At 40.1% G+C, this 27,192-nt stretch overlaps 1 protein-coding gene across 1 annotated transcript in view; it reads right to left on the bottom strand.

The window, feature by feature from the left end:
* Positions 1 to 3,433: 3,433 nt before the first annotated feature.
* The window catches only part of polr1c (RNA polymerase I and III subunit C), a 43,700-nt gene continuing 19,941 nt past the window's right edge, over positions 3,434 to 27,192 (bottom strand). Inside the window, exons 6-9 of the mRNA XM_061969623.2 lie at positions 19,513 to 19,665; positions 12,102 to 12,251; positions 5,408 to 5,524; positions 3,434 to 3,633 (exon numbers count right to left, since the gene is read on the bottom strand). Coding sequence (XP_061825607.2) covers positions 3,515 to 3,633; positions 5,408 to 5,524; positions 12,102 to 12,251; positions 19,513 to 19,665 — 539 coding nt within the window. The 3' untranslated portion in view covers positions 3,434 to 3,514. The remainder of the gene's footprint in view (positions 3,634 to 5,407; positions 5,525 to 12,101; positions 12,252 to 19,512; positions 19,666 to 27,192) is intronic.

Below are 27,192 nucleotides of genomic sequence, written 5' to 3'. Positions count from 1 at the left end.
TCATGACAGCAAACAATAGCGCTTATAACATTATCACTAACACTGTCAATATTCAAGTCACAAAATGTAAATTGAGTATTGTTGGGGATTTTTGGATGTTTATTTATCGGATTTTATGGGTGGAATAGAGGACCTCCTATTGGCTCCGTTGTAAGCAGACTTTTATTTACGAGTTAGAATGCCATCCATCCATCCATCTTCTTCCGCTTATCCGAGGTCGAGTCGCGGGGGCAGCAGCCTAAGCAGGGAAGCCCATACTTCCCTCTCCCCACTTCGTCCAGCTCTTCCCGGGGGATCCCGAGGCGTTCCCAAGCCAGCCGGGAGACAGTCTTCCCAACGTGTCCTGGGTCTTCCCCGTGGCCTCCTACCGGTCGGACGTGCCCTAAACACCTCCCTAGGGAGGCGTTCGGGTGGCATCCTGACCAGATGCCCGAACCACCTCATCTGGCTCCTCTCGATGTGGAGGAGCAGCGGCTTTACTTTGAGCTCCTCCCGAATGGCAGAGCTTCTCACCCTATCTCTAGTTAGAATGCATAAAAAAAAAAAATCCGTTGCCATGTCTTTCATGATCATCATCATTCAGTTCCCCTTTAAGACACAATTCATCCCTGTGGGCGCAAATTAAGAGTGGGTGCAACCTAAAGTGTCTGCGCCCGCAGCTAGACCCTTCTCCATTTGGAGGGGGAATACCAAAGATGAGTGGTGGGCGATACTGACCAATATAAAGTCCTACAGACTGTTCAGAGGAGGCCCGGCCCACAAAAAGTTGAGTTATACTCCTAAAAAGTAACCAAACAAAAGAATTGCAGCCAAAGCTTTTTTTTTTAATAAGAAAATGTTTGCAAATCTGTTTGTTTGCTAATCCATATTTTGTTAGGTTGCATAAAATAACTTTTCTACATAGATATTTCCTTTTTTTAACCACAGTGATAGTCCCATGATGAGAGCGATGACTGTAAAGCTTCCAGCATAAGTGTCAAATGCCTCAAGACCAGCAGTAACAAGCAGATAAAATTAAAGGTGGTAATTTTTATAACATAAAGTAAATATTTACATAGCGCTTTTTCTCTAGTGACTCAACACGCTGTACATAGTGAAACCCATTATCTACATTTAAACCAGAGTGGGTGGCATTGGGAGCAAATGGGTAAAGTGTCTTGCCCAAGGACACAACGAGTGTGACAAGCATGGCGGAAGCGGGAATCAAACCTGGAAACCTCGAGTTGCTAGCACGCCGCCCGATGAAACACAAGTTGAGCTCGACAGATGCAACAGGTTAACATCCCCTACAAGACACAATTCTTAAATTGTGGAAATGGCTTCAGGAGCATCCTCACCATTCTACTGTGGACTCTTTCAGATTCCTGGGATCCACAATCTTACGGGACCTGAAGTCAACCACCCACACAGACACAAATGTAAAAAAGGCACAACAGAGGCTGTAGTTCCTGTGTAAGCTCAAGAAGTTCAACTTTTCCCCCATCCAGGACTTATACCAGTCCAGGGTGAGGAAACAGGCAAGGGGCATCACTGCAGACCCCTTAGACCCTGGTCACAAACTTTTCCAACTCCTCACCTCCAGCAGGCGATACAAATCATTGTACACTAAATCAACCCATCATAAGAACAGTTTCTTCCCTCAGGCTATAGCTTTGATGAACGTTGTGAAATAACCAACCTGTCACTGTGAACGTACTAACTCAGGTCCATGTCATCTTTCAGCTTTGCCCTATTATTTATTAGCCTTGCACATATTACTCTTTTAAGTACTTGCTTACAAACCCTGTTTCCATATGAGTTGGGAAATTGTGTTAGATGTAAATGTAAACTGAATACAATGATTTGCAAATCATTTTCAACCGATATTCAATTGAATATGCTACAAAGACAACATTTGATGTTGAAACTGATAAAAAAAAATTTTTTTGCAAATAATCATTAACTTTCGAATTTGATGCCAGCAACACGTGACAAAGAAGTTGGAAAAAGTGGCAATAAATACTGAAAAAGTTGAGGAATGCTCATCAAACACTTATTTGGAACATCCCACAGGTGAACAGGCAAATTGGGAACAGGTGGGTGCCATGATTGGGTATAAAAGTAGATTGCATGAAATGCTCAGTCATTCACAAACAAGGACGGGGCGAGGGTCACCACTTTGTCAACAAATGCGTGAGCAAATTGTTGAACAGTTTAAGAAAAACCTTTCTCAACCAGCTATTGCAAGGAATTTAGGGATTTCACCATCTACGGTCCGTAATATCATCAAAGGGTTCAGAGAATCTGGAGAAATGACTGCACGTAAGCAGCTAAGCCCGTGACCTTCGATCCCTCAGACATCAGTGTGTCACCACATGGGCTCAAGAACACTTCAGAAACCCACTGTCAGTAACTACAGTTGGTCGCTACATCTGTAAGTGCAAGTTAAAACTCTCCTATGCAAGGCAAAAACCGTTTATCAACAACACCCAGAAACGGCGTCGGCTTCGCTGGGCCTGAGCTCATCTAAGATGGACTGATACAAAGTGGAAAAGTGTTCTGTGGTCTGACGAGTCCACATTTCAAATTGTTTTTGGAAACTGTGGACGTCGTGTCCTCTGGACCAAAGAGGAAAAGAACCATCCAGATTGTTATAGGCGCAAAGTTGAAAAGCCAGCATCTGTGATGGTATGGGGGTGTATTAGTGCCCAAGACATGGATAACTTACACATCTGTGAAGGCGCCATTAATGCTGAAAGGTACATACAGGTTTTGGAGCAGCATATGTTGCCATCCAAGCAACGTTACCATGGACGCCCCTGCTTATTTCAGCAAGACAATGCCAAGCCACGTGTTACATCAACGTGGCTTCAAAGTAAAAGAGTGCGGTGCGGGTACTAGACTGGCCTGCCTGTAGTCCAGACCTGTCTCCCATTGAAAATGTGTGGCGCAATATGAAGCCTAAAATACCACAACAGAGACCCCCGGACTGTTAAACAACTTAAGCTGTACATCAAGCAAGAATGGGAAAGAATTCCACCCGAGAAGCTTAACAAATGTGTCTCCTCAGTTCCCAAACGTTTACGGAGTGTTGTTAAAAGGAAAGGCCATGTAACACAGTGGTGAACATGCCCTTTCCCAACTACTTTGGCACGTGTTGCAGCCATGAAATCCTAAGTTAATGATTATTTGCAAAAAAAAATAAAGTTTATGAGTTTGAACATCAAATATCTTGTCTTTGTAGTGCATTCAACTGAATATGGGTTGAAAAGGATTTGCAAATCATTGTATTCCGTTTATGTTTACATCTAACACAATTTCCCAACTCATATGGAAACGGGGTTTGTATATTGAGTCAATGTTTTTTTTTATACCTTGAACAAGAAAGCACAGATTCCTTGTCTTAAACATACTTAACCGATAAATCTGATTCTGATAAGCCAAAACTAAAATGTTAAGTTTTAATAGTTTTATTGCAAAAGCAAGTTTAAACAATTTCATAGAGTAAGATTTAGTTGGAGCAGATCTCTTTCGTTCACTCTACGTTAGTCGTGTCCATTTCACTGAGGAATCGCTGACACTTGGCCATAAGAACTTTGATAGCTTCTGTTACAAGCAGATTCGGCGGCAGGATTCCGGTCGACTCCACAGAAACTGTTGGAAAAACAAACAATATATCATCATATTTATCATAAGAACTGTAAAGGTGTACAGCTCCAGTGTTACTTTCAAAGGCAAAATTAAAGTATTGCTAGAAACATAATTTTATTTGTGACTTTATTGTATTATATGTATAGTACAAAGAAAAAAGCATAAAACACAGTATATTTAAATATACTAAATGTAAAAAAGGGAATAAATATTCAAAATAAGATCATAAATGAAATCTAGTTTGGTTACGCCATCATGAGCACAACACAAGGTTGTAAAAGTTTCAACTACAATTCTAAATAAGATGTCAAAAGCAAACTGAAATCAAATACACACAGCGTAAAGATTGATCAATACCTATTTAAATTTAGTAATACATAAATATGATGATTTATCAAAATATAAAAGAAATATACCTGAACAGAACGCTCATGATGGTTACACCAAAAAGTAACGCTATGAATCGTGTTTTTCCAAGTTTTTGGGGCATTTTTATGCTATTTCCAAGCATCTCCTTTTTATTATCGTTGAATTTAAATGGTCAAACTAATGCATATTATATATGCATGCCCTAGTAAACAAAAAAAAAGTCATATTTATTTTGATTGTTACATTTTGAAGTACATTTGTGCAGGTGGGTGCGAATGTACCCATTACCAGAGCTGTACACAGAGGTAAAACAAGACAGTGCATACAATATTTATACTGTAAGAATAATAAGCACCTCTGGTGTTTTCTAATCCTCGACCCCAAAAAATAATTAAATTCATAGCACTGGATGCTAATATTGGTCACTACTTGTCACAGGACACAGAACTTGTCCCAAACATTTGTGCTGCCAAAATAAACATTTGTGCTATTTAGAATTTTAATGTTATCGTTTTATTATTATTATTCACATCCGTAGTGATGTGCGGATTAAAACTAATATATCAATAACATCAATACTATGTTTGACAGCACAAACATTTGGGACAAGTTAGGTGAGATTTCGACAAGGTAGTTTAGAATTACTTAAAATCCTTAACAGCACAAACAAACTTTTATAATTTACAATCAATCCATGTTTATTTATATAGCCCTAAATCACAAGTGTCTCAAAGAGCAAGAGGGGCCAGATTTGACCAGGAGGCCAACTATGGTGAGATTCGGACATCATAGAAAAGCTGCGGATAGTGTGTTTGACAGAGAAGCAGCTGTAGAAGTCCACTCTCTAAGGTAAATGCTGGACGTTATTACATGAATGCATAAAATACTGTAGTTGTCTGTACAACATTCTATTGTATTGTTTTTCACAAACTATTTTTCTTATCCAAAGGTTTGTGTTTTTATTTTAAAAGTCATTATGTTAAAAGTTTGGCGTTTTGGGGGGTCAAGCCCGCTTTAAATTAATTTTAAATTAATTTCAAAGGATGACACCGTTTCGCAATAAGACGTTTTCAAGATAGGAGCTGTGTCACAGAACCAATTCAACTCGTATTGCAAGGTAATACTGTAATTTGGGTAAAATAGATGTTTCTTCTTGCTTGGCAAGATTTTTTTCACTGATCTTCAAATACTCTGCAGTGGATTTTTGTCTATTCCTTTAGTCAGCATTTGAGAAAATCCCCCACAAATTTCCACTTCAGAGGATGCTGCCTTTCAGGAGGCTGTGAGCAGGCTTAGCTTAAACAAAATTGGCAACTTAAACAAGATGACAAGGACAGAGCTCAAATCCAAACGTCACATCAGGGTTTTTTTTGTACTTTTAACTAAGTGCAATTGGAAAATAACGTACAGATGAAATGGTCTCGCACTCTTCCAAGCTTCACCAGGTCCTTTAGGTCATCATGACGTAGAACTTCTCTGCTGCATGTATCCGAGCGACTGTTCACTACTTTTGCAACCTTTTCCCCTGAAGAAAACAAGAGATGAAATATTACAACCCTCACCTAGACTGTTAAAAATGCGGATAAATGCCTTTCAATTTAAATCCCAAAAGCCGATCGCCTCTGGCTAAGGATGTATACCGAGTACCGGTATTTTTTGGTACCGGTTTCTAATTGGGTCGGACATATAATACCGACATCTGTATTTTTATTTTAATCCAGCTGACAGAGTAATTATAACACCGTGTCACATTCACATTCAAGTGCAGCTGCTCCATAAAAAAGACACGGGTAGAATCTTAAACTCAGCTTGGAATAATCACAAATAAGGAGGCAACACCACACAAAAATTTGTAACAATATTTCTTCCTTAAAGTCACACACTGGAATAAGAGTTAGTAATTTTACAGTAAACGCACTTTATTCATATCCGTGCTCAATCAACTGTCCTCCTTGCGATCCAGTATTCAACAGGCAAAGGTTAAGGGTAATCCACTTAAAAAAGTGAAAAATTAAAGTAATATAATAATCAAATTTGCTCTGAGGCAAGACAGCATCCGCAGACAGGTCTCTAGTCAAAGTCTAACGTCACTCCATCGCGCCGTGTTTGTGTTGCACACCCACCTAACATGCTGATTGATTGTTTTGGTATTTATTATATATTTTATATTATATATCATTTAAAAGGTTGGTGTTTTGCACATGTTGGTGTCATGATCCGTGGTCCGGATTATGTTTTGTTTAGTTATGTTCTGTTAGTTTCGGACTTCTTTAGTTCCCGTTTAGGCTTCCTTGTTTGCTTTCGTCACCATGGCGACTTATTGTGTTCACCTGTCTCTGATTAGTGCTCGCCCGCTCACCTGCTTCCCGAGCACTAATCAGAGGCATTATTTAAGTTGCCTTTGCCAGTCAGTCGGCCTGGCTTCACTGTTTATGTCACACTGTTTATGTCACGCCTGTACCAAGTGAGTTTCTTGTTCCATGCCATAGCTTCTGTTTAGTCCTAGCTTCACGTGTTTTAGGCACGCCTTTCTTTTTGTTGTGTTGTTTGTGTTTTTGGTAGTTTGGATTATTTATGTTTATAAATCCCATCCTACCTTTACGCCTTCGTCCGGAGCTGTCTTTTAGCATTGAAAGAACGAACCGCAGCAAGCTGCAACCCCCACGTGACAGTTGGTGGTGTACAACCTCTTGCGCTAATAAATTTGTGTGAGGAGGCGTGGCCGGCAGACCGACAGCGAGGCAGGGCACGCCGGGGCCGACTCCAAGATGGTGGCGAGGAGGCGTGGCCGGCGGCGAGGCGGGGCGCGCCAGGATCGACGCCGTAATGAACCTCAGGTGCGTGGATCGCCCGGCTAGGCACAATTGTGTAATCCCCCCCTCAGTGTGTAAAAGGGCGGCAGCTGAGAACGGGGGGAGGGAAGGAGTTGGAGAGCCAGCAACGGATGCAGCGCGGAAGAGAGCGACAGGCAGACGGAGACGACGAGGGCGGCTGAAAAGCAACCGGAAGAGCGAGCAGTGGGAAGAGGAAGGAGCTGAAAAGCGACCCGACCTGCACTAACGTTTTATTGAAATAATAAAACAAAGTCAAAACTGCTCCAGTCATGTCAGTCCTTGGTGGTCCATGGAACCCCGACAATTACTTATAGTATTGATAAGAGTACCGATGGATACCGGTATCAATATTGGTATCTGTATCAATAAAATCTTATCTCTGGCAAATACTTTATTCATTTTTGGAGCTATTCCCACAAGTTAATAACCCTTCATTACAACAAATTAACTACATTTCTTAGTATCTTAATCCTCAATTATCAAGTATCATTAGATGTTTCATGTATGATTACCATTAGTGGGTAATATTAATCATAAATATTATAATATTAAAACATATTATTATTATTGCATCTACTGAGGGTAAAGCCTTCCATTTCTTTAAAGTAGAGTTGACTTTATATGCTTATTTGTGTTTCACTGTATCCATTAAACCATATTCAATTGTATTGTATATGTAAAAATATTGTCTAAACATCACATAATGTCACAAATTCAGTCAGCCATTTTGAATATTCCTCTCCAAATATCTGACCATTGGTATCAGATCAGCCAAACTGGAAATACGCAAAAATTGGAAATAGATGTGCTGTTTATCATTTCCAATCCTTATGTAAGACAAGAACACATATGCTTGGCTTTTTTGTGCATTCAAAATTGTAAATGGCTAACAATTGAGTCAACAGATCGAGGGTCCTCTATTACGGCCATTACTTACTCTTACTTACTATAAGAGTAAGTATTGTTGACACACTGAGCCTGCGGCTGCTGCTGCCTCGTCTCAAACTAGCTGTAAATTAATTCTAGATTATAATTTGTGCATCTTTCACCTGAAGGTAGACATATGTGGCCATGAACCGAGAGGCTGGTCAACATTGACATTCCCGAGATGACTTTTTTTTTTTTAACCCTTACTTTGTATGTTTAGCACCTAGCAATACTGCTAATGCTAGAGTGTCACAATAAAGCTGCATTTAGCACTCGGCTTCTTTTATTGTTCATTCTCTATGTCTTTGGGAACAAAAATATAAGGTTCTGGATAATAACTTCCCAAAGTAATGGTTGGCTCTCACAAAGTCTGCTTGATTAGCATTGTTGATGATGGGGAACAGATCTGTTGTTCCTCGCTTCCTCATTAACTTGTTTTGATCATATCTATTTATTCGCAAACTTTGGAAATCTTTTGGTGTCATAAATCAAAAATACAGCATATGATAACAGCTTCATCAGAGTCAACTTGTTTTTCCAATCTATTGGTACTTTAGAGCAGTCAGTTGACCACCAAATATCCTCCAAAAAGTACACAAGGTTGGTCTTTTCTTTAAACCTGTTTGGCCTTTGTCTACATTGGAGCAAGCAGCTACACAACAGCTAAGCACACAGTAGTTTATAAAACAGCACGTGTCAATATAAACAAGTATCAAATAATTATAGTTAGGGCTGCACAATACATTTAATTTTAATCACGATTACAATTTTGGCTGCCACGATAAAGGGGAAATGCACTTTGTTTTTTGGAATTATGAAAGACCTGCGATGCGGTGGCGACTTGTCCAGGGTGTACACCGCCTTCCGCCTGATTGTAGCTGAGATAGGCTCCAGCGCCCCCCGCGACCCCAAAGGGAATAAGCGTTAGAAAATGGATGGAATTATTAAAGACATGATGACAGATGTATTTTTTTTCCTTTTAACTCGTGAATAAGCGTTAATAAAAGTCCACTTTACAGCCGAGCCAATGGGATGTCCTTTATTCCGCCCAGAAAACCAATTAAAAAAAACATCCAAAAAGCTCCATTTACATTTTGTCACTTTAATATGAACCAAGTATTAGTGATATTGTTATTATAAGCGCTAACGCGGACAAACTATAGGAGCGTTGTGATCACTAGCGTGTGTGTAATGTTTACATCATCGAGTGGTCTGCTGTTTCCTCGCTTTCTTTGCTCATGGAAGTTTATTGTAGATTATAAATCATGCCTCTCACCTGGATAGTAGAAGGATGAGGAAGTAATCCGACAAGTTGGTACACTTTGACAGCAAATTTAGACCCAAAAATAGCGGGAACCAACGTTCCCTCTAAGGTGCGCACCTGCGCAATGCTCACACGTCCTCTGCGCTAATCAAATCCATGCCGCGCAAAAAATCAAATCCCACTCTAAACAAAATAACAAATTGTTTGTTTTGTATGATTTTGCAATGCAACTGTGAGTAACAGGTGACGAAAGGCGGCCACAACAGATAAAACAATGTTTGTCAACACTTAAATTATTGTAACGTCTGTGGAGACACTTAAAGGAGGACAGGAATTCCATCTTTATTAAGCGAAATTGTTTGTCGGCCTTAACCACACCAAAACAATGTGTAAAATACTTTTATCTAGCAAAACTGGTCGTTGTCTACCGTACAAACCAAGCCAAAAGCAACTCTTTGTCATCTGTTATATCAACAGCAGCCGCTTGCTCTCTCTCTCACCTGCACCAACACATACACTATGGCAATTAGCCACTGGTGCGTTTATGGCCACACAAAAAGTTGGACAACTCCAACACTACACGTAAAGTGTAAATTTCAGGTCGTTTTACTAGGACTCCTCAATCAGTGTGCTTATTCTACTGTCATTTGTTAAGAATGTTATTTATTGGATATTAATCATGAAATGATGTTACAAGACTACATAATTGCTAATAAAAATATTTATTTTACGGACAGAAAGTTAATAAACACTTCATCTCATGCAACATGTGAATGTTTTAAGGGGAACTAAATGTGATCTCTGAAAGGGGTACACAATCTTTCCAAAGCAGGACCCCCACCCGGGCATAAAATACTATAGTGCATAGCTGATAAAAAAAAAAAACAATATCTAAGTGGGCCAAATCACATATATTAGAAAATAATCTCTTGAAATTGACTAGTCACTTGATTATAATAATAAGACATTTAAATTGTTATGTCAGGTTTGAGACAAATGTGTTGCTGGTATGACCACAGTGTGCACGTCTGTATTCCACTGAATGCTCAGGGTGTTTGTGCGTTTGCTCACACACATGAAAAATTAGAGGGAACATTGGCGGGAACCACACAAAATTACGCTTGGTTCCACCCCCCTTTTCTTCACAAGAATTGACAGCTCTTTTTCATCTCAATGTGAATATAACAATATTCTATCAGTCGGCCTTCTAATGACAGCGTTTTTTAAATGAATGCCCTGCATATAGGGCTGGGTGATGTATCGAATATACTCGATATATCGCGAGTTTGTCTCTGTGCGATATAGAAAATGACTATATCATGATGTTCGAGTATACGTTCTCACACAGTTGCTTTTAGCTGCGGGCATTACACTGCAGGTGTTTCTCACTTTTTCTTGTCTCTGCTTCTCACAGAGAGGTAAAACAAGCGCATCTTCTTACATACATCACATACTGTCACGCGTGCAACGTCACACGCCCTCGCCCAGCAGAGAGGTAGCGACATGGTAACATTAGCTGTGATGCTAGCGGAGTGGTGCGAGTGGTAATACGAGAGAGAGACGGTGCGAATCTGGTAACAAATGAAGGAAGAATTAATTCCCAAAAAAAACAGCACGGGGTCCATCGTCTGGCGGTGGTTTGGCTTCAAGCGGGAAGATGTTGAACAATTATGCGGCAAAAGCGTTGCTACAAAAAGTAGCAGCACTGCTAATGTGTATCATCATTTGAAAAGTCACCCGCTAGAGAATGAAGAGTGCTTGAAACTCCGCATGTCAACATCTCCGGCCGGTGCCACACCAACAAAATGCCCGAGCAACCATTTCCAGATCAACACCGTATGAAAAAAATTATCAACAACAGAAGGAGATAACGTCCGTAGTAACCTACCACATAGCAAAGGACATACACTATTTGATTATGCAGCTCATTTTTATTTGACAGTTATTGAAATATCTTGTGTGACATGATGCACAAAAGTGCACGTTATCTGTTTTTAACTATTGTATTGGCGTTCTGTACAAAAAGTGCACTTTAATTTAGTGTTGTTTTGATATGTCATCTTAGTGACATCATGCACACAAGTGCACTAATAGCTTGTTTTAAAATGTCTCTGACAATCTTGCACTTTCTGTTGTGGAAATGACATGAATGTTTGTGCCACTGCTTAATAACTGTTTAATAAATACAATTTTGGTAAATTTACTTAGTTGTGATTTCCCTCTCTGCATGAAAGTTTAAAATGAGCATATATTAATGAAGTATGAACAAGACTGTTTTAATGTAGACACATAGAATCATACTGGTGTGATTATATGCATTAAGTGTTAATTCAAGGCTAAGGCAAAATATCGAGATATATATCGTGTATCGTGACATGGCCTAAAAATATCGAGATATTAAAAAAAGGCCATATTGCCCAGCCCTACCTGCATATGTTTAAAATGATCCAAGTATGTAAAACATTAAACATTATTATTAATGTGCCCGTTATTACTTTACATATACACTAACAGCATGTATATAAAACCTTAATGGAGGTATTTGGATGTTTTTAAGGGCTTTGTAGGCATAATAGAGCAACTCCGATAGGTTCCCTTGTAAGCGGACTTTTGATAGCATTTATTTAATATTTAGAATGCATAAAAAAGAGAAAAATGTGTTCTTGTCTTACATAAGGATTGTGAATAATAGGCAAAATTCCCCAAAAGTGCAGTTCCCCTTTAAATGAGGGTGATCATCAGCGAGATTAGGTTTAATAAAAACAGGCTTCGCTGCATATCAAATCTAGCAGTTTCACAACCAAAGTGGCAGAGAATAACTGTGAAGCGAGCACCAGTCCACGCAAGAAGCCTTTGTGTATGAGCAAAAAACTCCATCACCACGCCAAACTGAAATATTAAACATTATTAGTATTAATAACATTGACAATACTTAACCTTTCCCACCATAAATACATTTAAAAAATATCAGTTAATACATGTGATTGGTATCGGAATTGGCAAGATAAAACCCTGATTGGAACATCCCCAGTTAAAAGCACCTTGTGACTAAGTAATCACTGGGGGAACATTCTTACCATGAATATCTTCCAGCTCTATAACTCCTTGTGAAAAGCATTGTTTAAGACGCTCTGCCTTCTCTCCCACAACTCTATCCAGGAGTGTGATCTCTGGCAGGAGGCGATAACTTGCGGTGGCCACTGGAGAGAACTTTGCATGATCCTTCCCTGTTGAGTACAGAAAAAAATTGTTATTAACTGATTAGGGCTCAACCGATTATCGACTGGGCCGATCATCAGCTTTGATATTTGTCATTTTGACGTATATCAGTATCAGCCTTTTTTATTATTGTTTTAATATTGATAATAAATAGCAATATTTACCTCTATTTGTACTCCTATCATTTTAAATGTAACAATCTTTGTACAGATTCCTTTTTTTAATTTGACAGGCCCATTTAAAACTGGTTATTTTGACTCCGATGCTGCTCCGCCTCTCTGCCTTAAGCATTGTCCCCTCCACAGCGCCATCTGATTGGTTATGCAAACCAAGCACGGGTCAGAAGCCGGGCCAATAAGAAGCCAAGGTCTTTTGCAGGGTTCACAAATACACGACAGAGAAAAGCGTTGAGAAATTCTGGTGGTTGTACGAATGGGTCGCAAGTAGAGATGTCCGATATTATCGGCCGATAAATGCTTTAAAATGTAATATCGGAAATTATCTGTATCGGTTTCAAAAAGTAAAATTCATGACTTTTTAAAACGCTGCTGTACGGAGTGGTACACGGACGTATGGAGAAGTACAGAGCGCCAATAAACCTTAAAAGGTACTGCCTTTGCGTGCCGGCCCAATCACATAATATCTACGGCTTTTCACACACACAAGTGAATGCAAATCATACTTGGTCAACAGCCATACAGGTCACACTGAAGCCGTATAAACAACTTTAACACTGTTACAAATATGCGCCACACTGTGAACCCACACCAAACAAGAATGACAAACACATTTCGGGATGCATTGGTTGGGGACATCTCTGCGCTGCTGACCAGTCTCCGCTCTGGATGGTCTCCTGCTGGCCCCACTATGGACTGGACTCTCACTATTATGTTAGATCCACTATGGACTGGACTTTCACAATATTATGCTAGACCCACTCGACGTCCATTGCATCCGGTCACATCGACGTCCCACTGGGTTGTGAGTTTTTCCTTGCCCTTATGTGGGCTCTGAACCGAGGATGTCGTTGTGGCTTGTGCAGCTCTTTGAGACATTTGTGATTTAGGGCCATAATAATAAACATTGATTGATTGATTGATTGACCTTTTTGTCCATACAGATAAAAATAGTGTTCATATATGAGGTCTAGTCTTACACATAGGACTACACGATTATGGGCAAAATAATAATTACGATTATTTTTTATCAATATTGAAATCAGGATTATTAATCAGGATTATTCATTATGTTATGTAAAACAGTGTTGGGGTGTGAACATGACACCATCATGTAATTTGTAATATCTAATAAAAATGCTCTCGATAAACGTTAACAGAATCAGCGTATCAGATTTTTTATTACATCATGCCTTTATCTCTTTTTTAATTTTCAAGGAGAGAGGTATTTTTTAAGTTATGTACTAATGTGTGTACATGTACATGTACTAATGTGTGTATATGTACATGCTGTATCTGGACAGATCCATTGAGAGTTTGAGCAGAAATATGGCGTATAGGTATTAATTATATACCATAAAACATTAACAAAATGCTGTGTCACATGAATGGTTTTTAAAGTAATTACTTTCTGGACTGAAAAAAGTAATGTAACATGGTTTGATATCAATATAAAACAAATCTTTATTTAACGTTATTTTACCTTATTTATTAATTAATTTATTTTTAATATACTTTGTTGGATTGAATCTATGTTTGCATATATTATTGTGTGTTTATAGCTGAATGAGGCACTAAGGGACAATTACCTTGGGAACTGAGTGGGTGGGTACTGAAAGGGTGTTGAAGGTTTGTATTTGATCTTGGGTTTATTATGTTCCATATCTTAAAATGTGCAGATGCCTCAACTTGTTACCATGAGACACTATACTGTACTGTCTGCCAAATTCAATAAAAAAATATATAAAAAAAAAACAAAAAACAAAACACAAATCAGTTTGGCTAATGAAGATAAAGTCAAATAAACAAGCTTTGTTCTTTAACAACAACCATGTACTTCAGTGCAACAGTTTGGCCAACAAAAATAAAGAAGAGTGATACATGAAATAATTTTCTCCTCCAACAGCATTACGCTCTTAATCGCACACTGAGAGTCCACAAAAGTAGAAGCGGGTGAATTGAAGTGAAAGAGCGATCGGCTCTGTTAGCTCGGAGGGAACATTTTCAAAGCAAAGTCTGTGAAGTCGCTGCACTTTTCCCCGAGCCAAACGGGTCTAGTGCGCATGCGCAGACACTGCGGCGCTTCAGTATTCAGGAAGTAAGCAGTGTTGCCTAAAATGCATTAATAAATGAAGTTTTTTCGGCAATTTAAACGGTATTACAAACCGTGTGGAATTCTGCCGCGGTTTATCATTATACCGTTTACCGTTACATCCTTACTGCTACAATACACGTGTGTGTAGGCTGCCGAATAATGCATAATAATACGAACATTATTATAACAATACAAAATGTGGACTGTTACGATCATGCCTTGATAAAGACAATGTTAATAATGTAACCATATTCCTAAAAAAATGTAATATGGCTAGGTGATAAGCCTGCTAACGGTCTGTCAATATCAACACTTGAGAATTTGGAATAATTTCAACAATCACAGTTGACATTATTAAAAGGATACATATTATTTCAACCTCTCTGTGGGGATTAATATTATTTCAGGGATACACAATCTGGCACGACACCTGTCAGTCTGAGAGAAAACTGACAATAATGTTTAAAGGGGAACATTATCACAATTTCAGAAGGGTTAAAACCATTAAAAATCAGTTCCCAGTGGCTTATTTTATTTTTAGAAGTTTTTTTGAAAATTTTACCCATCACGCAATATCCCTAAAAAAAGCTTCAAAGTGCCTGATTTTAACCATCGTTATATACACCCGTTAGAGATGCGCGGTTTGCGGGCACAACCGCGGAGTCCGCGGATTATCCGCGGATCGGGCGGATGAAATTTTAAAAAATTAGATTTTATCCGCGGGTCGGGTTGGGTCAAGTCGGGCGGTTGAAATAAAAAAAAAATTAGATTTTAAATAGATTCAGGCGGGTGGCAGTTAAACCAATTCGGAAATATATATACATAGTTAAATGTTGTTACCCACATACGAAAAACGAGCAGGCACCTGCAGCATATGCCACAACAGAAGAAAAAAAAAAGAAAAGAGATGGACACTTTTACGGAGCGGAGAAGGCCCCCGACGCCTCGCCGGGATCCGGGACCGAGGCCCCTTCCCCCGAGAGGGCCCCACCGGGAGCCGTAGCTGAGGCGATCCGCGAGAAGGGCCCGACGCACATCCAGGGTCACCACCGCGCCCACCGCACCGACACCCCGCCTCGTCCGCCTTCGCCGCGGCCGGCGTCACGCGCAGCAGGTAAGCAGCTTACCTGCCCGCCACCCCCGTGGCCGGGGGCTCGTAACAGGGGTCACTCCGCGCGCTCCGCCCGCGCAGCTTACCTGCCCGTCACCCCTGTTGCCGGGGGCGCGTAACAGGGGTCACTCCACGCGCAGTGCGCTCACGAAAGGGGTGGGGCTCACCCTGGTTGATATAGACAGCAGGACGGTGGCCATGGACGTCGGAACCCGCTAAGGAGTGTGTAACAACCCACCTGCCGAATCAACTAGCCCTGAAAATGGATGGCGCTGGAGCGTTGGGCCCATACCCGGCCGTCGCCGGCAGCGAGACGCGCTTGGAGGTGCGCTCAGCGCGGCTCCCATATGATTGCGCACTGGTGTGCGTCTGGGTCGTGACAGCGTGGCACGCGAATGTCTGTGCTGCATTGGATCAGTCTCCTTTCTTTAACAGGCAAAAGCTTTATAACCTCACTAATGCCTTGCATCGTCTATATTAGATATATAACAACGGGCGGGTGCGGGCGGATGGCGGGCGGGTGCGGTTCTGATCAAATGTTACATCGGGTGGATGGCGGATGGTTGACGACTTTCTGATGCGGTTGCGGATTAAATAATTGCCTATCCGCGCATCTCTAACACCCGTCCATTTTCCTGTGACGTCACACAGTGATGCCAATACAAACAAACATGGCGGATAGAACAGCAAGATATAGCGACATTAGCTCGGATTCAGACTCGGATTTCAGCGGCTTAAGCGATTCAACAGATTACACATGTATTGAAACGGATGGTTGTAGTGTGGAGGCAGGTAGTGAAAACGAAATTGAAGAAGAAACTGAAGCTATTGAGCCATATCGGTTTGAACCGTATGCAAGCGAAACCGACACGACAGCCAGCGACACGGGAGAAAGCGAGGACGAATTCGGCGATCGCCTTCTAACCAACGATTGGTATGTGTTTGTTTGGCATTAAAGGAAACTAACAACTATGAACTAGGTTTACAGCATATGAAATACATTTGGCAACAACATGCACTTTGAGAGTGCAGACAGCCCGGTTTTCATCAATTAATATATTCTGTAGACATACCCTCATCCGCCCTCTTTTCCTGAAAGCTGATTTGTCCAGTCCAGTTGGAAATGCATCTGCTTTGAGTGTCGCAAGATATCCACACATTCTTGCCATCTCTGTCGTAGCATAGCTTTCGTCGGTAAAGTGTGCGGAACAAACGTCCAATTTCTTGCCACTTTCGCATCTTTGGGCCACTGGTGCAACTTGAATCCGTCCCTGTTCGTGTTGTTACACCCTCCGACAACACACCGACGAGGCATGATGTCTCCAAGGTACGGAAAACAGTCGAAAAAACGGAAAATAACAGAGCTGATTTGATTTGGTGTTTGTAATGTGTTTGAGAAAATGCCGGATTGCTTCCCGATGTGACGTCACAATGTGACGTCATTGCTCCGAGAGCGAATAATAGAAAGGCGTTTAATTCGCCAAAATTCACCCATTTAGAGTTCGGAAATCGGTTAAAAAAATATATGGTCTTTTTTCTGCAACATCAAGGTATATATTGACGCTTACATAGGTCTGGTGATAATGTTCCCCTTTAACTACCAAGTTATTTATCCATCCATCCATTCATCCATTTTCTACTGCTTGTCCCGTTCGGGGTTGCTGGGGTGCTGGAGCCTATCTCAGCTCCATTCGGGCGGAAAGCGAGTACACCCTGGACAAGTCGCCACCTCATCGCAGGGCCAACACAGATAGACAGACAACATTCACACTCACGTTCACACGCTAGGGCCAATTTAGTGTTGCCAATCAACCTATCTCCAGGTGCATGTCTTTGGAGGTGGGAGGAACCTGGAGTACTGGAAGGAACCCACGCAGTCACGGGGAGAACATGCAAACTCCACACAGTGTGTTAAGAAAGCCCAAGCAGCAAAAAATTAAATTTTGTGATATGAAGTGTGTACTGAAGTTGTCTTAAAGTAGTATAGAGCTGTTCAAGACATAAAGGAAGTGCATCATAATCCCTACAGTACTGAACTATGTGAGGTTGAATAGTGTATCATATTGCTGTTCTACTTTAGAGAGATATTTATTTGTTAAACAATGTATTTAACATTGATAAATGCAATTGTCCCAAGGAACTCCCTGCACTTTGTTTTTGTTTGTATTTTTTTAATATACATGCTTCAGGCATTTAAACAAAATTAAAGTACCAGTAGAGTGTAAAGACAAGTTGCCTCTATATTGAAACCATTATCATATATATCTGATTTGTAACCCCAAAAGACTTACAGTTTGCGAGTAAATAAATATGATCCAAATAGTATAAATGTCATGGAGATTCCTGAGACATTTTAAAGAGAAAATGAGCAGCCCGTCACATAACCCATGACGTAGAAGTAAAAACCACAGATCCCATCATCATTAACAACAATGCAAATCATGCAGACTTTGTGAGAGAACAACGATTACCGGTACTTTGGCAAATGGTATAATACAAAACCTTTTTTTTTTTTATCCTGAATATACGGAGGGTGAGCTACAAGTTTTAGAAGCGGTGCTAACAGATCCAGCTTTAGTGAAACACTAAGCATCATGTAGCAGAATTGCTAAGTGCTAAAAAAAAGAAATACAAACTACAAACATAATAAAACAATAGCTTACTGTACAATGTCTGCTCTCACTGCGATTATGTGATGATCTTCCCGTTTAGATGAAGAATTAATCATAATCCAGACAAAGGAATAACAAGGAAAAGTTGCTGCCTGCAGACTTTAGTTGTCGTGTCTTTGTTTCCATCTCCGGGTATAAATTGAATGTCACAGATGAACAACTTCTAGATTTAAGGCTAAATACTCCTATTATCCAGATGAGAGGTATGATTTATAATCTAGAATAACTTTTGACTAGCCGCGATGCAGCAGCAGCAAGACACCGGCCGGCTCACAGTACAGCAGCAAAGGCTAACTAGCTCTCTGTTGTCAATGCGCTGCTAAAAATAGTTTGTTTGCGTTAGCGCTTATAATAAAAATATTGCTAATATCTGGTTGACATTCAGGTCACGATAAGTACATAGAGTATTGTTGGTGGGCTTTGGATGGTTATTTAGAGGGCTTTGTGGTCAAAATAGAGACTCAATTGTTAGCTGACCTTTTATTTATTTACGACGCAGAATGGATAAAAAGAAGAAAAACATATGTATTCATGTCTTCCATAGGGATTGTGAATGATAGACAGCACATCTAATTCAATTTTCGGCATACTTCCAGTATAACTGATCTGCTGATATGGTAGGAGTGCAGAAGCGTTTCCACCGTGACGTCTTCTGACCCTGAATCTATGGAAATTGCCAAAGACATTTGGAGCGGAATATTCAAAATGGCAGTCTGAAATTGTGGCATTTTGTGATGTTAAAGGGTATTTTCACATACTTTGCGGATTGAAAATACAATTTGATATGGTTTAATGGATACAGTAAAACAGAATTCAGCATATAAAGTCAACTTGTTTTTCCATTATACTGGTATTTTGGAGTTTGGAATAGTAATATACTAAATTTTGACACCAATATGTTGTTATTATTGTAAATGAGAATTGGCCTCAAATATCAGTTATCGGCATCTTTCCCTACTAATAATAGGTATCGGCCCTGAAAAAAACAAATCAGTCGAACTCTAGTACTGTACAGTAATAGAAACAACTGAGAAATTGTCAGGGGAGATTATATACTAAACTTTGCTGACAAAAAACCCTCAAACTCAATTATTTATTTAAAAATCTTATTTAGGTTTTTCCACATTTAGTTTTTAGATAAGCGCGATAAACGAGGGACAACTGTATTACTTTACAGATTGGAAAACGAATGTTTAAAGAATCAGTGGGACTCACCAATTCCTTTGACACAGTGCATGATAATGTCAAGTTCCTGTCCTGGACGTAGCAGCGCTATCAGGATGTCATCATGGACTGGTCCAATGTTGGAGTCGGCAAACACGTCAGCCTGGTTACCAATGGGAACCCACTTTATGTCTCTGGAATAAACTACAACGAGGATGGGTGACAATTATTAATAAAACATAGGAAAAAAGCCTGTCCAGAAATTTTAGATCAAGTCCCTTATCCAATAAGTTTAATAAAAGCAATGCTTTATTAAATACATATTTGGAATTTTATCATACAGTACAGTAGATTATGGAACACAACCACTTTAGGTGTGCTGGAAGCACTTTGAAATGTCCCGATTCTAAAAGTAACATTTGAACAATATTAGGATTGCAGCTATCGATTATTTTAGTAATCCAGTAATCTATCAATTAGTTTGTTGGATTTAATCAAGTAACTTCATTATTTTTTTCTAATAAATGCACTTGATCAACATTGAAATTGACATGCGTGAATTAATACCATTAAAAAAGAAATCTCCACTGTTTGCCGCCACACAGATAACAGCATCCACACACCAACGCGCTATTGCACGCTCTATTGCAGAGGCTGTGCGGGACTACGTTGGTGTATCTAATGTTCAGGCACTCCATGCAGTCTGTATTTGATAAATTCTTGTTAGTTACACATATTAAACGGACAATCCAAGCAACAGAATATTAATCTAAGCTTTTTCTAATCAATTAATTGTTGAAGACTGATGAAGATAGATATCTACATATATCCATATTTAAGAATTATTTCTTTCTATAGTCAAGTTTGAAATAACTAGTGTTTTCTTTTTGTGCTCTTTCTATTTTTTCTTTATCTCATGACCGAGGGTACACTGTGGACTACCTTGAGCTTGGAATGCAGGGAGTAGCAATACTCCTTTTTCTTACCTTATCCTGTCTCTTCTCAGAGTAGAACAATTGACTTGTGTATTACTTCTGGAGGGTGGGGGCGAGGGACATATTGAAGAACACAGCACTTCCGTAATGCTTCCAGATCAACTTGGCTGCGCAATTGAATGTGTTGTCCTAGGCTGGTCTCTATCTTCAAAGCTTTGAAAATAAATTACAAAATACCTATTCTGTTCTGGTGATAATTTAAACTCAGCTTATGTGTCATCAAAATAACTTGGGATTGACCAGTAACTTAAATTCCCTTGGAGGAACATACGTACAATATTAACCATTATACCAGTGCAAAAGCTGTAAAAAGGACAACTGTCTACACACTGCCTGACCAAACAAAAAGGCTCGATCGATCTAATATTTAGGTTGACCGCCTTAAGATTTGACTACTGCAATTACCGTGATATCGTTTTCACAAGTTTTGTACAGTGTCACGACTAAGCATGGACCTGTTACTAATTTTAAGGTACATCGTGGTATAAAAAAGTAACGGTTTTAATACAACTAAAATTTTCCTTCATACCATCCCTTTGGGTACATGCTTTAGTAAAAGTCCTTTAAGTCGCGTGCAGCTGATGTAACAGGACCACTATCGTGGCACAAAGCTCCTATTCTTAAGGAATGATGGAGGAGGCTCCCTTCTCTCCTGTCTAAAATGACTAAATCTGCTGCTGGGGAATACTTCAGCTGCCCTAAAAAGAAGATTGGCCAATGTGCTAAACCATATCCATAAACCTTATTGTATTTGCCAGGAAATCCCGTTGTATTTTCCTTCTTTCCCTGCGGATTCCCGGACTTTTTTTTTCGGCTTGTGGGGTTTTCCCATATTGTAAAATGCAAAGGCAAAAATTTACTATTTTATTTTGGCCCCGATCCTCCCCAAAATATATACAATTTAGACAGTGTAAAAAAAATAACTTTGATCTCTTCATATGTATATCCATCCATCCATACCACTTGTCTCTCTCGGGGTTGCTGGGATGCTGGAGCCTATCCCATTTGCATCCGGGCGGAAGGCGAGGTACAACCTGGACAAGTCGCCACCTCATCGCAGGGCCAACGCAGATGGACAACATTCACGCTCACATTCACACACTAGGACCAATTTAGTGTTGCCAATCAACCTATACCATGATCTGATCAATATTATTTGGGACAAATTTCAATAATTTCCTTATATTGATGATTACTTATTTTGTTGTGAAGTAACTAATAAACATGCTCCCATAAGAAGCATCAGAGTTAAAGGCTCACATCTTCCATAGATAAACTCTGCCCATATACAGGTAAAAGCCAGTAAATTAGAATATTTTGAAAAACTTGATTTATTTCAGTAATTGCATTCAAAAGGTGTAACTTGTACATTATATTTATTCATTGCACACAGACTGATGCATTCAAATGTTTATTTCATTTAATTTTGATGATTTGAAGTGGCAACAAATGAAAATCCAAAATTCCGTGTGTCACAAAATTAGAATATTACTTAAGGCTAATACAAAAAAGGGATTTTTAGAAATGTTGGCCAACTGAAAAGTATGAAAATGAAAAATATGAGCATGTACAATACTCAATACTTAGTTGGAGCTCCTTTTGCCTCAATTACTGCGTTAATGCGGCGTGGCATGGAGTCGATGAGTTTCTGGCACTGCTCAGGTGTTATGAGAGCCCAGGTTGCTCTGATAGTGGCCTTCAACTCTTCTGCGTTTTTGGGTCTGGCATTCTGCATCTTCCTTTTCACAATACCCCACAGATTTTCTATGGGGCTAAGGTCAGGGGAGTTGGCGGGCCAATTTAGAACAGAAATACCATGGTCCGTAAACCAGGCACGGGTAGATTTTGTGCTGTGTGCAGGCGCCAAGTCCTGTTGGAACTTGAAATCTCCATCTCCATAGAGCAGGTCAGCAGCAGGAAGCATGAAGTGCTCTAAAACTTGCTGGTAGACGGCTGCGTTGACCCTGGATCTCAGGAAACAGAGTGGACCGACACCAGCAGATGACATGGCACCCCAAACCATCACCCAACCATGCAAATTTTGCATTTCCTTTGGAAATCGAGGTCCCAGAGTCTGGAGGAAGACAGGAGAGGCACAGGATCCACGTTGCCTGAAGTCTAGTGTAAAGTTTCCACCATCAGTGATGGTTTGGGGTGCCATGTCATCTGCTGGTGTCGGTCCACTCTGTTTCCTGAGATCCAGGGTCAACGCAGCCGTCTACCAGCAAGTTTTAGAGCACTTCATGCTTCCTGCTGCTGACCTGCTCTATGGAGATGGAGATTTCAAGTTCCAACAGGACTTGGCACCTGCACACAGCGCAAAATCTACCCGTGCCTGGTTTACGGACCATGGTATTTCTGTTCTAAATTGGCCCGCCAACTCCCCTGACCTTAGCCCCATAGAAAATCTGTGGGGTATTGTGAAAAGGAAGATGCAGAATGCCAGACCCAAAAACGCAGAAGAGTTGAAGGCCACTATCAGAGCAACCTGGGCTCTCATAACACCTGAGCAGTGCCAGAAACTCATCGACTCCATGCCACGCCGCATTAACGCCGTAATTGAGGCAAAAGGAGCTCCAACCAAGTATTGAGTATTGTACATGCTCATATTTTTCATTTTCATACTTTTCAGTTGGCCAACATTTCTAAAAATCCCTTTTTTGTATTAGCCTTAAGTAATATTCTAATTTTGTGACACACGGAATTTTGGATTTTCATTTGTTGCCACTTCAAATCATCAAAATTAAATGAAATAAACATTTGAATTCATCAGTCTGTGTGCAATGAATAAATATAATGTACAAGTTACACCTTTTGAATGCAATTACTGAAATAAATCAAGTTTTTCAAAATATTCTAATTTACTGGCTTTTACCTGTAAGCCTTGTCAAATGGGTCAAATATCACTCATCCAAGCAACCCAACCATTGGGAAAAATATTGGCTTTTAAAGGAACCAATGTAAAACTAAACAAATGACTGTGAAACCTGATTTTTTCTAATGCTTTCAATGAGCACTTATGTGTTTCTCGTACACGGCATATTACCCCTTATTCTATGGCTCAACATGTTATTTCACCTCATCTAAATAGTTTTTCCTTCAGGAAAATGACATAATGCTATTTGTGAGTTGAAAGAGAGTTGTAGTGCTGGCCCAATGGTCTAAAACAGGGATCTCAAAATCAATTCACCTGGGGGCCGCCGCTGTAGGCGGAGTCTGGGTGGGGCTGGGCCGCATCAGGTGTTCCATAAGAAAAGCCTTCTTGAAAAATTCTCATCTTATTTTGTGTTAAAAATAAATGTAAACAAATTAAGAATTAATAAGAAAATTATTAAATATATTTTTGGGGATGTGCAATATGTATATATATATATATATATATATATATATATATATATATATATATATATATATATATATATATATATGTATGTGTGGGAAAAAAATCACAAGACTATTTCATCTCTACAGGCCTGTTTCATGAGGGGGGGTACCCTCAATCGTCAGGAGATTTTAATGGGAGCATTCGCATACCATGGTTTATATAGGGCACAGAGTGGGTGGGTACAGGCTGGCCTAGGGGCGTGGTGATTGGCTCATGTGTTACCTAGGAGGTGTTTCCGTCTATGGCGGCATGTTGTTACAATTTCGCTGCGCTTGTTGAGGGATGACAGGTCTGGACGGTAAATAATAAACAGTTTCTCTTTCAAGCATAGGTTGCATCTTTTATTACCACTATTGTAAGGTGTGCTGGATGCAAGAATTTGCCATGTTATTGAATATTCAACATTATTGTCTTTGAGGTCCCAAATGTGTTTGCTGAATTCTGTGGTATTTCGCAGGTTTTTGTTCCTGAAAGAAGCCTTGTGATTGTTCCATCTGGTTTTGAATTCTCCCTCGGTTAATCCTACATATGTGTCGGATGTGTTAATGTCCTTGCGTATTACCTTAGATTGGTAGACAACTGATGTTTGTAAGCACCCCCCGTTGAGGGGGCAATCAGGTTTCTTTCGACAATTACATCCTTTGTTGGTTTTGGAGTCGCTCTGTCTGAGGGCCGACGGCTCATTTGCAATTGTTTTGTTGTGGTTTGAGATGATTTGTCGTATATTGTTCATGCAGCTGTAGCTCAATTTAATGTTGTTCTTGTTGAATACTTTTCTTAGGATGTTGTGGGTGGACGCCACAGCCAACAAGGAAGCCTTCATCACATTGAAGGACCACAAACCCAACTTCGCAAATAACCCAACATGCCGACTAATAAACCCAACTAAATCTGAAATAGGAAAAATCAGCAAAATAATCCTGGACAGAGTCAACACAAAAATCAAGGACAAAACACCACTCAACCAATGGAGAAATACAGCAGCAGTAATCAAATGGTTCAACAACATCCAAGACAAACAACAGCACAACTTTATCTCCTTTGATATCGAGGAATTTTACCCTTCCATCACGCAAGACCTACTGACTCAAGCACTAGACTTCGCCTCAGACTACGACTCAATCACAGGCAACGAAAGAAACATCATCATCCACGCAAAAAACTCCATTCTCATCCACAACAGTACACCATGGCAAAAAAAGAACAATGCAACATTTGACGTCACTATGGGAAGTTTTGACGGAGCAGAAACGTGTGAACTCGTTGGGAGTTTCCTCCTCTCCCAGCTCGCTAGCCTCAATCTGAACCTTGGTATTTACCGTGATGACGGACTGGCAGTGTGTCGCGCCTCACCAAGGAGCAGCGAGAATACCAAGAAGAGCATATGCCAAATTTTCAAAGAGAACGGCCTACGGATCACGATTGAAGCTAACAAGCAAACCGTCAACTTCCTTGACGTCACTTTCAACCTGAGAAATAACAGCTACCAACCATTCACGAAACCCAACACAACACTCCAATACGTGCACCATGACAGCAACCACCCACCCACCACCACGAAAAGAATACCTACCGGAATCAATAAAAGGCTATCGATGCTGTCATCTAGCAAAGCTGAATTTGACCAAGCAACCCCCCCGTACCAAAAAGCCCTTGATAAAAGCGGATACAATTTCACCCTCACCTATGAACCCACACCAGGAAACCAGCCAAAAAAGAACAGAAAACGGAACGACATCATCTGGTACAACCCCCCATACAGCAAAAACGTCTCAACGAACATTGGACACAAATTCCTCAATCTGATTGACAAACACTTTCCCAAAGACAACATCCTAAGAAAAGTATTCAACAAGAACAACATTAAATTGAGCTACAGCTGCATGAACAATATACGACAAATCATCTCAAACCACAACAAAACAATTGCAAATGAGCCGTCGGCCCTCAGACAGAGCGACTCCAAAACCAACAAAGGATGTAATTGTCGAAAGAAACCTGCTTACAAACATCAGTTGTCTACCAATCTAAGGTAATACGCAAGGACATTAACACATCCGACACATATGTAGGATTAACCGAGGGAGAATTCAAAACCAGATGGAACAATCACAAGGCTTCTTTCAGGAACAAAAACCTGCGAAATACCACAGAACTCAGCAAACACATTTGGGAACTCAAAGTCAATATTGTTGATTATTCAATAACATGGCAAATTCTTGCATCCAGCACACCTTACAATAGTGGTAATAAAAGATGCAACCTATGCTTGAAAGAGAAACTGTTTATTATTTACCGTCCAGACCTGTCATCCCTCAACAAGCGCAGCGAAATTGTAACAACATGCCGCCATAGACGGAAACACCTCCTAGGTAACACATGAGCCAATCACCACGCCCCTAGGCCAGCCTGTACCCACCCACTCTGTGCCCTATATAAACCATGGTATGCGAATGCTCCCATTAAAATCTCCTGACGATTGAGGGTACCCCCCCTCATGAAACAGGCCTATAGAGATGAAATAGTCTTGTGATTTTTTCCCCACACATACATATATTGCGCTCTACTACGGTATCGAGCACTATTTTTTGGATAACCTTATTAAGACATATATATATATATATATATATATATATATATATATATATATATATATATATATATATATATATATATATATATACACAAAACCCAAAACCAGTGAAGTTGGCACGTCGCGTAAATGGTAAATGAGAACAGAATACAATGATTTGCAAATCCTTTTCAACTTATATTCAATTGAATAGACGGCAAAGACAAGATGTTCAACAGTCGGGGGTCTCCGTTGTGGTATTTTACGCTTCATAATGTGCCACACATTTTCAATGGGAGACAGGTCTGGACTACAGATAAGCCAGTCTAGTACCCGCACTCTTTTAGTACGCTGTTATAACACATTCAGAATGTGGCTTGGCATTGTCTTGCTGAAATAAGCAGGGGCGTCCATGAAAAAGACGTTGCTTGGATGGCAACATATGTTGCTCCAAAACCTGTATGTAACTTTCAGCATTAATAGTGCCTTCACAGATGTGTAAGTTACCCATGCCTTGTGCACTATAATACACCCCCATACCATCACAGATGCTGGCTTTTGAACTTTGCGCCTATAACAGTCCAGATGGTTCTTTTCGTCTTTGGTCAGGAGGATGCGAGATCCACAGTTTCCAAAAACAATTTGAAATGTGCACTCGTCAGACCATAGAACCCTTTTACACTTTGCATCAGTCCATTTTAGATGAGCACGGGCCCAGCGAAGCCGGCGGCGTTTCTGGGTGTTGTTGATAAATGGCTTTGCATAGTAGAGTTTTAACT

Source organism: Nerophis lumbriciformis, linkage group LG02 (assembly GCF_033978685.3).
Source record: "Nerophis lumbriciformis linkage group LG02, RoL_Nlum_v2.1, whole genome shotgun sequence".
Classification (NCBI taxonomy): domain Eukaryota; kingdom Metazoa; phylum Chordata; class Actinopteri; order Syngnathiformes; family Syngnathidae; genus Nerophis; species Nerophis lumbriciformis.
The sequence above is the reverse complement of the archived record's forward strand: the minus strand, read 5'-3'. Positions and strand labels throughout refer to the sequence as shown.